The following is a 14,945-nucleotide window of genomic DNA, read 5'->3' on the forward strand; positions in this document are numbered from 1 at the left end:
GTTCATTTGTTTCACATAGCTCATTAACTATATTCTTTCCAGTATCATGTAACTTTTGAGAGATGTTATATAAAACTTCAAATGTTAATCTTCTTTGTATGGTAAATTAGTTCCATAGTAGAGATCTAAAAATTGTGGTAATGGCAACTGTTTTAAGGCCCAACGAATGTTTTTCTATTGATTGATTAAGAAAAAAGTCTGTGTAGAACAAGTGTCCTGCCAGGACAGTGAAGATGTTATTAAATGAATCATAACAGATAAATTATTTTTAATAAAAAGTAAATTAGGTGCTCCACTTACTCCCAATCATCATTCATTCATATGTATATGTGAATTTTATATATATAATAGAATGTCATTCTATATGTTTCATATAGAAGACAGATTGTGGCATACTCCTAAAATATCATAAGTAGTAAAAGCTTTATTCTGAATGACTAGATACTTTATTCTTTAGCACTGTTGTGGAAATTAGAGGCTCTTCCGTAACGTGTATTTTAAGGCAATAATATCAGATTGAAAGTACAGTTAGTTTACCAATCTCTCATTGAAAATATGTTTTTAATATATTTAATCACCTAATAGACAAATAGTAAGACATATTACTTCTAAGTCATTGGAAGTACACAGTTTGTTAGTAATAATACACTGTGACAAAACTAACTGTATTTTCATTTAAGTAAGAGTAGTGATATGAGCCACAAGAAAGATAGGCCTAAAATTTCTTTCCATGAAAGATAAGAATTTATTGCTCCTTTGATCGAAAATTTTATTTTGAGATGTAAGGTTTTGATATGCTGTATGATTCCAAGCAGAATGATCACATTTAGAATTCTATATAAATTTCAACTTGAATATATAACCTAAAAAATATTAGTACTTAAGAACTGTGTTTCTAAAGTACAGATACCTACTGATGGAGAACTTCCTTTCCCGTTGTGTCTATTATGTGGCTAATATTAGGAATTTTGTTTGGTTGTGTGGGCAAAAGGCAATCTGGAAATCTATGGAGTATATAATATAGTCTATATCCATAATCTGGATAATTTGGCATCTTGGGGGCTTGGCAGGTTCTAGGAATCTTACACTGGTGCTTAAGGCTTTTTGGAAGCATTGCACTGTTCATAAAGCTTTATGTATGTACACTGTACATAGGGAAGTTGTCTGTGAACATGAGTATTCACATGAATACCAGTGATGTGCACAACTGATTGTCAGGTATATAAAAATCGTATCTCCTTGGAAATTTTGAAAGATTATTTTTACCCTATAGAGACCATGTTTACTTTTGTTACTTTGATATGTTTTGAACTGTTTTTACATTTTTATATTTACTTCATGGTTTCTTTTCTACTTGTTAAAATATTTCAGTAATACAAATTGTTTTTTCCTGTAAATTTTATTAAAATATAAATGTTTCCATAAACTAGAAGTTAACTATAAACTAGTATTTGACTGTATTTGAACATTTAGTATTTAACCATGTGCCTAATAAGAGACGTGTGTGGCTGTGCCCATTCCCTGCCACACACATACACACACGCACACACGCACACGCACACGCACAGCTATAGATAAAGAAATTAAGATTTTTTTAGTAGTAACTACTGCTCTGATAGTCATCCATGTGTGAAAAAGTTCTAGGAAGAAGCTGTAGCTACATGTCTTACATTAAGGGATTATAGGAATTAGAATAAGTGGAAAATTTGACAAAAATGTAGCCATTTCATATGCAAAAATATTTGATGTGATTTAGATGGACTGTTAAAGTATATAAGTATAATAGGTGATTTATACATGGAAGTAGTCAGCATAAAATATGAGAAACGAAAGAATGACACACAGTGAATTTTTAATCTTACAGGGTCTAGAATATAGATAGATTTTTCCTCCCTACTTGTTAATTAGAAATGACCTGTCAAAAAAGTGTGAGAAGTATTTTTCAGCTTTTTTTGACATTCTGGGATTGGGTTCCATTTTTCAGTTTTTTGTTTTTAACCAGTAATTTATTCATTCATTTTTATTCTCTTCCTCCCTCCCTTCTTCCCTCTCTCCCTCTTTCTTTCTTTCATCATTACTTTTATTAGGTGTTAGCTCTCGTAGCCATGTAGTAAATCATGAAATAAAGTTTAAAAAAAGCTTTTTCAGTGGTATATTTCTAAAGTGAGATGAAATTCTGTATTATTTTCTTGGTCTTCATATTTGCTACTGTGTCTGTGCTTTTATGTTCATGGATGTATAACCCATTTTCATTTCAATTAACAATTAAAATGCAATTAATAATCATAAGAATTAGGATCTACTTCATTTGTCCTCCCAGACAACTAATAGTCAGGTTAAAGATAGAGTTAAGTCAACTCTGACAGTGCCTATACGTGGACATGTTAGCCACATTGAAAGTTTGCTTTTACCATATATTCAGTAGCTATTTTGTGTTTTTGTCGTCAGTGATACTCAGAAATACTGAAAAAGTTCATCTGCACCAAAACATGTGCAACCTGTTTGTCTTACCTTTTCGTAAACGCTCCTTACAACTGTTACACAGAATTTACAAATTATTAGGCATTTTAAATGATTTGAAGATAAATTGTATTTTGGAGGATATATACAGATTATGTTTACCTAGTAGTTGGCTATGGATTTGAACATCACTGTATTTTGTCATCTTTGGGTTCCTGGAACCTTTGTGTATAGATACCCAGTTTGCTTTCATTTTGAGATCAGCTCATTTTAAAAGATGCTTAGCTTGTCTTTTAAGTGGTGTTTACTTACTGCTTATGAATTGTTTTGAGTAGAAATCACACTTTATAATCAATTTCCTGATTACGATTTATTATTTTTAATAATGGTATATATTTTTCTAAACTATTTTTGAACAAACAGCCATTTCTTAAAGTGACATACACTTTGGATTGTTTTGTTCACCCGTGGTATACCAATAAAAACTGATTGATGCAAGCATCCCTAGAATAGTGTCAACAGTATCCCAACTTCTAAAGTTTTAAATGTGTCTCTGTTTACATGTCTGTTTTTTTCTGTTAATATATGTCCACATTTCTAAACCACAAAGATGAGTAGTGAAAGTAAGGCTACGTTTACAAAAGGTCGTACTGTATATATTTATGTAGGAGTCATTTATTGAAGACTGGCAGTAGTTATTTCTGTTTGACTTTGCAAGAGTTAGGCCTCTTTGTGGGGAGAAAGTACATGTCACTGTTCTAGATGCACACTATGATGACAGCAGTGACGGCATCAGAATGGTAACACCACAGCAGAAACAATCCTTAATGCTTGAGAACAATCCAAAGACTTATTTTTTACATGCATATTATTTCTATATAGACACATCAGTACAAAAATTACTCCATTCCAGTTAGCAGAAATGTCTCAGGGAAAACCTACTTGTGGAGATTTTTTTTTCTTTTAAATCCACCTACTTCAGTTCCTACTGGTTCACTGTCACTAATGTGGAATTTAAGCACATCTCCTCTCCTGCTGTGAACTCAATGACAGTAGATCAGATAAGTTCTAAAAGATAAAGATTCTAAGAACCGGCCATTAGCTTTTTAAAAACTTCTCATAGTATCTTTATTATACCAAAAAATGAGTATCTCTAAAATTTCAAGCAGTAAGTATTCACATTTCAGTCATGTTTTAGCAGTTTTAATCAGGATCCAAGTATGATCTGTATATTGTAATTTTAGAAATTCCTTCTTGTGTGTTCTGGCCCAAAAGGCAGAAGTTTCTTCCATCCTTCCCTTTGTTTATTTTCTGAACATGGCTTTTTCCTACACTTTCCCTGTGTAGATTGTCTCACTGCATCCGCAATGTATCCTCTGCATTTTTATAAGTTGTAAGGTCTAGAGCCTTGCTTCACTCAAGTTTCATTGTGTGAGCAAGGTTACTTCATAGGAAATGATTCATTCTTCCACCAGGAGGTTCATAATACTTGTTTTCTGCTTGGACACTAACAACCATTTGGTCCTCAATGCTGAGACACAAAAATAGAGGCCCTACTCATGTCCAGATATATTAACTGTGCATTTACCTTGTGGTGTGCCTGATAGATACATGAATAATCCCGTCCATGCTTCCCCTTTATGGAAAACTTTCTTTTCCCCCTTTCCACATTGCAAGGCCAGTCCATATAAGTGTATCTCAAATGATAGATTTATGATGCTTCAACAGAATTAACAAATGGCGACCATGGTCTTTTCTGTCATCTTGTATGTTTACATTTTATTATTTTTGGCTGTCTCTTGTAGATCAGTGAAAACTCTTGATTGTAACATAAGCTAAAAAAATGAGTGTGTATTCCAAGTATATTTGTGCTACTAGAGCCACTCAGTTGTATGTATTTTAAAGTAGTCCGAAATGGACATCTTAACTCTGATAAAATAATACTTTTCAATGCCCGTGTCATTGTCACTATTTGGGATGCATAATGTGCTTCATTTTTAAAGTTAACCTCTTTTCTCACAAACTGATATTTAAAAATAATTAAATGTGCTTCATTTTAAAAATCTTGGTTTTTAGACTTTTTGATTCAATAATTTAAAAAGACCTTATTCATTCTATGGTACATATCTTTTGATACTTGGCTTAATGTGGTACTCTCAAAGACAACTTGATTCACATGGAATGGGAGAGCATTGTTGAGAACTTGAAAGATTGTCACAACTACTACATTTGAGAGATTATCTTTATGTACAAGGTGTTTATTTTTCAATGTCTTGCCAGTTGCAGTCAATTCACATACTTTGAGCTTTCGACCCTCTGTAGGTTTATTGTGAGTGTAATTGATATGGAGAAAATATAAGTATTTTAATTAGTCTCTTGGTGCACCTGAATTATTTTAGCTGATTTATCATAGCTCACTAGGTTGTCATGGTTTTACTTTCATACTATAACCAATGGGGGGGGGGCGTTTATGTATTGAGTAAGATGTTGGCACTGCTTTTCTCTGAGATATGTGATACCTTCATTATGCCACAGCTTTTGCAGGATAGCATATACTGGGCATAATGCTTACCTAGTGTATATCACAGATGAGTTTTGGTAATCTCATTTGGTTAGGTGCTCACCTGACACATGGTGTTAAAAATGAATACTGAGTCAGTCGGCTGAACTCCCGTGTGTCATACGTGTTGATTATACTGAGAAGGCACATAAGCGAAGACCTTGAAGAAGTTGGTTGTGGAACTGTTACACTCCTTCTTCCCTATGTGCAGCCCCAAATGGCGAGTGAGCAACTGACACTCAGATCATATAAGGCTGACAGTGCCAATTCATAGATTTCATGCTCGCTGCCATTTGCTTTTGTTTTTAACTACTGTTGCTTGTTTTTGCTTTTCCTTGGAGAAGGTAATTGTTAATAATTGAGTGTAACTCGTCATTCTAGACAAGCTCTACCAATGAATCATTAAATGTCTTTTAAATATTAGTTCTGTTTCTATACTTGATTAGACCACATATTTTATGAATTTGTAACCTCATCTTGGGACTGTTTCTCTTTTGTGAGGACCAGTATTATGTCTGATTCACCCTCGTGTTCCGAGAGATGGTACAGTGCTTAGCACTTAGATGCCTGATAATTAATGAATGAACAGCTGAATATGACCTGAGCTAAAAATGGTACTCAGGGAAAAAATGGTGAGAGAAACTTTGCATAGATAAAAGCTTAACTGTCGTGTTGAAAACATAAAAGCTGTTGAAAATGAACACTGGAAGGCTGACAGTATAGCTCAACAGTAGATCACATGCTTGTCATGTGCGAGGTGTGGATCCTCACACTGAAAACTGAACGGTTATTTATGGAAAAAATGGTAATAACAGTTTTGTATAGTATGAGAGTAAATATAAGATTGATAATAAAAACAAAACTAATTGTATTTGATAACTATAATATTTACTACGTGTGTGTTTTCCAGAAAGTTTAGTATGTATTGGTTGGTTGCTAACTGGTTTTTGAACATTATTCTTAGAAGATGTACAGTTGGCATCTGTAATTAATTACAGGTGATATATTTTTGATGTATGGGAGATTGTCATTTTTCTTTTTTGTGTGGGAGGGTGAATTTCTAGTGAATGTGAGGTAATGTAACTGCAGTAGCAGCAATCTGTTGTTTTTAGAGATTCATATACCACCTTTTCATGGTAAAATGTTAACACTTATTTTCTGTCACTTTAAACGTTGTAGAACATGTCATGTTTCTTAAGTCACTGGCTTAGGTTTGAAAATGCCAAGTTTCACTTCTGCACTGAACCTTTGCACTTGTGCAGTATGGAGAGTTCATGTCAGTGTGCTTATCTGAGACTACAGTATTATTGTGGGACCAAATTCTCAAATCTCCATCAAAATACTCCAATTTAAATGCAAAAGATTTTTTATCTTCCTTTATTTCATTCTGACACTCAAAAATTTATATCTTTAATGCCTTGGACTATCCTTAAATATCCTGTGTTATTTTCTTTATGTAGTAGAAGAATCAGGAAAGGAAATGTGAAACATACATATGCATTTAGCATCAACTTACCTATGTGAAGTGAACCTATTGTGATGATCTGTGTGTTGAAAATTTTACTTTGCACTCATACTCAAGTTAGAGCTTTTGAAAAACAGTTTGGAAGTACTACCGTTCTATCCTGTGAACATCATTATAAAATAAAACTCAGAAATTTAAATTCTGTGTACTTGGGCAAAATGGTAGGGACATTTTAACCTTATCAGATGAAAGATTCAATTTAAGACATTTAAAAGAGTTAGTGTGTAATAAATAGTAAATTTGATGATTGGGACTTTTATTTCTGCCACTGCCTTTAGGTGGTTGATTTTGGTTGGTCAAGTCCTTAAAATGGATTTCAGTTGGCCAATCATTAAAGACAGAGTGGACTCATCTACATTGTAGTTTGGTGCCATGGTGGGAAATAGAATATATATTCTGAAGAAGTGAGTGATTAGGTTGAATGATTCCAAATCTCAGGTTTACAAGCACTAAATCCTCTTGACTGCACTGACAGATGAGAGAGCTGATAATTAGACTGATAAACCGAAGCTGATAATCTTAGTTTTGAAAATTGAAAGTTGTAGTTTGAGCATAATTGCATGCTATGCCCACTCTGTCTAGATTGTATTCATTGATTGACAGTTTATTCAAATGGATGACTTGCACGGAAGGGTAAGAGTTGGAGTTTAAAATGAAGCTAATGAAATGACCCACTAATAAACTGTCTTGTTAGTTTGCTAAAGAAAACTTGAGAAGGTAAAAACCTTTCAGCCATGTAAAACCCCACGTGCTCAAGACTTCTCTTGAACTCGTAGACATATGTCTGCCTCTGCCTCCCTAGTGCCACGATTAAAAATACATGCCACCATGCCCAGCCAGAAGCCACAGTTTAATAAAAATACTTTGATAGGTAAAAAATATTTTAAACATTCTGTAGTGCTTCAATTTCATTTCAGGTAGCCATGGTCTGGTCTGAAAACTAATTACAAGGATTTAAGACATGTGACTAAACCATTTTAATGAAAACAGCTTTTGGTTTCCCATAGGGAGGAAGAGGGCAAGGCTGTGTTAGCTGTTGCCTCCCACCCCAGGTTGGCTGGAGACTTGGATCTCACCCTGGCTTTTCCTTTTGTTCTTTACTGCTCCTTAAATGGATGACTATGGGCAGGCTGCCTTCATTTTTAAAGTGGCATTTCTCATTGTCTGCCTTATTGGTTAGAAGCGTAAAACAAAACCAAGTTCAGGGGGTGAGGGTGTAGTTTGTTCGGTGGAGTATACATACACAAAACTGATTTGGTTCCCCAGTAGCTCTTAAACTGGGCATCGTGGCAAATGCCTATAACCCTCACAAGGCCCCACAGTTAGAGTCACGAGTTTGTAGTTACCCTTTGCTACACAGCAAGTGCCAGAATAGCCGGGGATACATGGCACCTTGTCTCAAAAAAAAAAAAAAAAAAGGTATGAGGAAACAAGTCACTCCACAAAACTGGCCTGCTGGATTTCATATGGCTAGAATTAAAACATTTAGTAATGATATTAATTAATCCATTTGAATTGCAGTGGTTCCAGTTTTTGTGTTTATGAATGAGAGTGTCTTTTAAAATTTGTGTGAGAATGCTGCTATATTAGCTCCTTAACAAAATGTGTCCTTTAGTCTGAGAAATGAATTTGTATTCAGAACTTGTATAAATGTGTATTGAAATGTAGCCTTTAGGTATGTAGAAAAGAACTGCTATTGTTGACATGTCTGTTTTTTAAATATTCTATTTTAAAACATTTTTAAAAGTTTTTAAAGTATACTCTAACTTTTTATACTATATCTGTAGTATGCTTTTTTGATTTTTTTGTTTTTTAGTCCTTGATTATTATTACATTATTTTTAATAGTGTTTCTCTTTCATTTTAATAGAATAAAATGGTAAGTGTACATATTGTCAACTAATTTTTTTATCACCTGTTTGAGAACTTAAAATTATCTTTGTCTTTTTATTTATCTTTTTAGACATTATTTGACTGTAGAAAATAGATTTATTTAATAATGACTGATTAGAGATATTCTTTCCAAAATTTGAGTAAAGCAAAGTTGGTAGTCTTAAGGAAAATAGAATTGTATTAACATAATTCTTCTAAAATGGATGGATTAATTTGAGGTCCTCTAAACTAATTGTTGGGTAAATACTTTAAATGGCCATTGAGCACTGTAAAAGTTAAAGCATGCAACTCTAAGAACTCTTTCAAGTTGTTTGAAAAGTCTGATTTTTTATTACTTAACAGACATCCCACTTAAGCAGACCTCATCCATAGCAGTGGCTGGAGCTGTGATTGGAGCTGTCCTGGCGCTCTTCATCATCGCTGTCTTTGTGACTGTACTGCTAACACCGCGGAAGAAGAGACCATCATATCTTGACAAAGTGTAGGTAACCGTTTTGCTTGTGTTCAGCTGTGAACATCCTTTTTCCATTAGCCTTCATGTCCACCTTTACGTTACTTATATTCAGTGTTCAACAGATGGAAATAAGGATAGTGTTGGACCTTTGTTAGTTAACTGGGATTTCATCACAACATCTTAAACTGCTAGTTTAATAATAAATAAAATGAGAATCTTCACAGGGTTGCAAAGGTGTTAGGCAGCTCCTCATCCACAGGCGTTAGACATCTTTCCAAATGCATCATATTGATAGCTTATGTTGTCCAACCTAAATAGAATTCAGGCCTGTACTAAGTACTGGTTTCAGTATTTCTTAGGCTTAATTGATTATATGTCTGTCTTATATATAGATATAACTAAACTACCAAGAATTATTTTTAAAGACTCATTTTAAAGCTTTTTTCTTTTTCTTTTCTTTTTTTTTTGGGGGGGGGGCGGGTTTCGAGACAGGGTTTCTCTGTGTAGCTTTGCGCCTTTCCTGGAACTCGGCTTGGAGACCAGGCTGGCCTCGAACTCACAGAGATCCGCCTGCCTCTGCCTCCCAAGAGCTGGGATTAAAGGTGTGCGCCACCACCGCCCGGCCTTAAAGCTTTTTTCTTAAGAAAATAAATGCTTTGTTTCATTTAATTATAAAATATCTTCATTTAAGCAATAATTTTTTTCCTAATCACCAAGATTGAATTATAAGAGAAATACTGTACCTTGTTGTAGAAAGTAATGACTAACATATCATTTCATTTTAATCTTGTTATTACCTCTGCCTGTATGATACTTCCCATATTTCACATGGTTGTGTTGGGAACAGAATAAGGTGATTTGGTTTTGAGGACTGAGTAGCACTGAGTAGCAGAGCTTCCTGTTGCCCGAGGGCATGAGGCTGGTATTCAAATGGTACCTGCTTTTGTTTCTTCAGAGCGCTTTGGGGTAGGGTTCCACTCCTTGCACCTGACACGGTCACTGACTGGCTTCTCTGGACCCTGTCATCATGTCCTCACCGCTGTCACCATGAGCAGCCCGCTGCTCCCATCAGCTTTGGCTTTCTTCCTTAACTGGAGCTGTAAATTTGTTTCTATTTTCATTAGAGAAAAGTTACTGCTTATGGACAAACGCTGCTTTAATTTGATAATTGTAAGATGGGAGTTCTTTTATAATCAACTTTTTATATACTTACTGAATTATTTTCAGTAGAAAATACCACTTTATGCCCATATTGAGAAATGAGTAGGTCATGGCACATTTATTATTTTAGTATCTAAAGATGTCATTTATTTTATCTTTTAATATAGATAACTTTTTATTTCATTTGCTAATCTAAAGTACTGAAAATACATCTTTAGTCTTTAAATCATTGAAAACTATATATCTGTATATATATATATATGAGAGATTAATTTTTATAAAACAACTATAGACTCATGAATTTGTTTTTAAATACCTAACATTTAAAATATGTGTGACTGTTAGGAAGTTTTAAGGATGAGGTCATCAGAAATACATTCTTTAAAGAAATTTTGGATCCTTTAGATAGCATGATTTATAATGAATTGTAGCTGAAAAAAAATCTTAATTTATGAGGTAAATGTTCTAAAAATGAATAAATTCCTTATAAAAGATTTATTGATTTTTGATTTATGTGAATGCTTGTTTTGTTTGTATCTATTTATCTGTACCATGTGCTTCCCTGATGTCCATGGAGGTCAGACAAGGTATCAAATTCCCTGGAACTAGAGTTCAAATGATTGTGAACACCATGTGGGTGCTAGAAACTGTTTAACATGGGTCCTCTAGGAGATCAAACAGTCTCTCCAGCCCCAAGGCAGCCCTTTTGGAAATCCATCTTGGAAAGTCGTTCCAAACTATAATGTGAGCTCTTGTCAATCTTCTGAGTCACTTCTATGACCATTTGGAGAAACTTAATAATACACACATCTGAGCATCCACATACGTGTGACAGACATATATATATCATGCATATATGCATGAATAAAATCTTTTAAAAATACTGTCTTTAAAATGTTTGTCAGCATAATCAAAGGTCAAAATATACCAAACTTGAGAAGGATACTTGTTTAATAATAATTTTCAGTGTTTCTATTTGAATTGCTTCTTTAATGTGAACAAGTTAGTTTGGTGTTAAGTATTAGAAGTAGTGATGACTTTATTTTTTTTTTTATTTTTTATTTCCTGACGGATTAACAGAATATAACTTAATTAAACATGTAGAGTAGAATAATTATGTATCATTATAGTATGAAGAAACTATCCTTCAGATTTGTGAGAACCTTGTTTTCTTTGTTTTTCCTCCTGGAACCCTCCCACACTGTGTTTGCTGTTTTGAACACAGAATCGACCTTCCACCTACACAGAAGCCACCCCCTGTGTATGAAGAACGAGTTCCTCCTCTGCCTCAGAAAGGCCTTCTGTGTCAGGTAAGTTTTCGTGAAGACACCTAACATCACCCGAACTATCTCCTAAAAGTCTGCCCAGCTGTTGTGGTGCACATCTGCAACCCCTGCACTGGAGAGACTGGAGCAGGAGGACCAGAAGTTTAAAGTCATCCTTGGCTACACAGTGAGTTCGAGGCCAGCCTGGGCTACAGGAAACCCCATTGCAAAAATTGAAGTGAATAAACATTTTAAAAAATCTATTCCATTTGTTTTAATTTTTTAAAACATTGTCATTATCTATTTTGTAATGACACATAATTCTTAACATGTTCAAGTATTCTTCTGAAATATGTGAGTGATCATTCAGACTTTTTGTACCAATTAGTAAGAAAAGTGATGACTAGCGTGAGAAGGGGAGTCAGTACTGAACTGGCCTTTCACTAGAAGCTGCGCTTAGAGACTGCTTGTGAACACAGTTGTATTGACCTGCAGGTTGATTGTAAAAATAGGCATCTTTATGTGAATAGAAAGTAGAGGCCTTGAGTTTCTTTGGGAATTTGTTGTGGACATCTACTCTTCTCTGAGCACCGCATTTTACTCTTGTTTCTTTTCAGTATGTGGTGTCCAGAGTTAGTTCTGAGAATTTTGTTTTGGTTATTAGTTTTTTTTAGAACAAGCTTAATTGAATATAATTGAAGTATGGTCAGGAAAATCAGTTTGTATGTTATTTATTCTTCATATTTTCAAGATGCCTGTGTATAAAAGCTTGACTTAGAAAAAGTTGTTTGGTTCAAATCATATGCATTGGGTTTTAGTTAAGAAAATATAATGGTTACACATAAATTGTAACACACTGCATGAAAACAAAAGGAAGGTGTTACATCTTGCATGACTTGAGCTGATGGTGAAGCAGAGGGCTTCCAGGATGGCTCAGCTTGGGAGATACAAAATAAATTCCTCAGACAATAATTAGAGCAATTTGATTGTAGTAAGTTTAGTAACAGGAATAATTCTGGGCAGAAATGAAGAATGACATTGAAAAGTAGTCAAGACCTTTTGTCGAAGGAAGCTTGATTGGAAAATACCTTGTAAGCAGATGAGCATTGTTGGCCCTTAAGAAGTAAGCAACCAATTGGTGTTATGATTTTTTTTTTTTCTCATTCAAATCAAGAACTGAAAAGCATTAGACACCAATGTTTTCTTCTAAATATAAAACCAGTTCTATAGGCCAGGCGGTGGTGGCACACACCTTTAATCCCACCACTTGGGTAGGCAGAGCCAGGCAGATCTCTGTGAGTTTGAGGCCAGCCTGGTCTACAGAGCGAGATCCAGGACAGGCACCAAAACTACACAAAGAAACCCTGTCTTGAAAAAAACCAAAAAAAAAAAAAGAAAAATCTATAAAATATAGGAGAATCAGAACTTGAGTTGGACATGAAATCGGTCATTTTTTTTCATTCTTTAAAAAAAAAATGCATTTAGAAATAGAGTTAAAGCTTTAGTAAGATAATTTATTATGACTCTCCCATTATACTATCATACAGTAATTATATGGATATTTGTTTTGAGTTTATCTTATATCAAAATGCAAAGCATATAACTGTTTCTTGGTTACTAAGGAGTCTGTGCCTCAAAAGATAACTTACCAACTTTAAATTCATTAATTTCTACTTGAAATCATTACTTAGCTCTAACCACCAGGCCTGATGACACAGGTCTCACGTTCCCAGAAGGTCAGCCTGGCTTTAAGGAAGAGCCTGTTGTCTACATTAAACACCACTCTTGCCTCAAAGGAGATAAGAGACATTTTATTCTCGAGTCAATTTCTACAGCCTGGGAACAAGGTAGCCTCAAATGATATGCTCTAGTGTAGGCACAAGGTGTAGAACAAAATAAAGTCTTAAATTGAGGTAATTTTCAAATACATTGGTGGAAACAAAGTAGGCAGGCTATACCAGACATCCCTCATGTAGCTGCCACATGCTATGTGATAGTGTTCATACCTATTGAGTTGGTGGAAACTGGTGACCTGTTTTTTTATGTTAATGCATTATAAGAACTTTGACCAGATGAACACAAGAATGCAGGAATGTTAGGTCTAATACAGAAGTGGTAGTTAATGGGACTAAAGATAGCCTGTGATAAGTTGGCTTTTGATAATGCAGCATTCCAACAATCAAATTCTGATCCATCAGTCAGTGTTGTCGAATCGCTATAATGAGTGTGACTCTTTCTATGAGAGTTTCAGTTTGTGTTGGCCTTTTTTTGGTGATTTTCCTTGAGAAACTATAGAAAGAGGTGATTCCTCCCATATGTGCTAGTTCACAGTGATGAGCAGGTTTTTTTGGTGCTATTGTCTGCATTAATCCCTGAGAGCTTTCACCCCAATACAAAGTATTCGGTAGAATGAAGCCTGCTATTGTGAAGAGACACTTTTCTTGAGTGAGAGCTGTTTTCCTACAGAGAAGCTGTCCGAAGTGGCAGTACACATTTTCAGGAAATCAGAAGTGATGTTTTGTCCGAAGGCAGAGGGCTCTTAAATCCACCAGTGTGTCCTCTTCATAGATGAACACCTGCCAAAGTGATCTTTATTTATGAAACATACAAGGTTGCAACACTAAGCTGTATCTTACCATTTAATGATGGTTTATTTTCCTTGTATTTTCATACATAAGTATACTCATCGTATAAAATATAAAATACAATATTACAGGAATTTAGAAGATCAACTGTGCAAATCTTTGTTTCATTCCACTATCCTCAAAGATCCCAGTCCCTCTCCCTAGACAACACTGCTATTGAAGATTTAAACTTCTCACTACACTTCTCTCCATGACTTTACTTCATACATGTTCATATGTATTTTATCTGTGAATGGTTATTTTTAAAATATGGGTGGAGCTTGTTTGAAAATTTTCTTTGTCTTATTTACTATGTCTTCCCTGATAATGTATTTTTTAGAATGGGCAGTACAGTTACCTTTATCAAGATCCTCTGGGTTATTAAATGAGTATTCACAGTTTCAGTTACTTTGGATTGCACTCTTTGGATTGTTAACAGTTGACATGACCTGCCAAGTAGGTGTGTTTTAATGGCATTCAAGTCTAAGTTCTGTTTATGTATCTCTGTCCCACTCTGGATGACTGTCAAAATATTCCATTTTATTGATACATAAAATTCATGCAGTGAGATCTTTATTTTTGTTGCAGAATTGTAGTGGAAATATTTGATGCATTTTGTTGTGCTTGTGTATTTATTATGTGATTTATGCCAAGAAGTAGAATCTGTATATTTTTTACAGAAGGTGTCATAGTATTAGCCACAGTGTCAACATATATTCTTACAGATGGCATATAATGCCTGTTTCTTTCCCCATCCTGTAGTATGAGGTGTTCTGTGGGTGTTATAACTAAACAATCCGTGGATTCTTGGCTGAAGTGGGCCCTACTTACCAGTTACTGAGCTGCCTGTTTGCATAGTTTCCCCCAATTTTTTAGTTGTGTTTTGAGCTTTGATTGTTGTTTATTTAGGAATTCTGATGTAAATGTAGTCCTTTGTCTTCCATCATTTCCTAATTTTGAACTTCATGGTGTCATGTAGGGTACTAAAATTTTTAAGTCATTAA

General features: G+C 34.5%; 1 protein-coding gene across 1 annotated transcript in view; it reads left to right on the top strand.

The window, feature by feature from the left end:
• Positions 1 to 14,945, top strand: part of Nectin3 (nectin cell adhesion molecule 3) — a 115,001-nt gene that overhangs the window by 48,970 nt on the left and 51,086 nt on the right. Inside the window, 2 exon segments of the mRNA XM_028872041.2 lie at positions 8,780 to 8,918; positions 11,278 to 11,362. Coding sequence (XP_028727874.1) covers positions 8,780 to 8,918; positions 11,278 to 11,362 — 224 coding nt within the window.

The sequence above is a fragment of the Peromyscus leucopus genome, chromosome 12 (assembly GCF_004664715.2).
Source record: "Peromyscus leucopus breed LL Stock chromosome 12, UCI_PerLeu_2.1, whole genome shotgun sequence".
In the NCBI taxonomy this organism is placed as follows: domain Eukaryota; kingdom Metazoa; phylum Chordata; class Mammalia; order Rodentia; family Cricetidae; genus Peromyscus; species Peromyscus leucopus.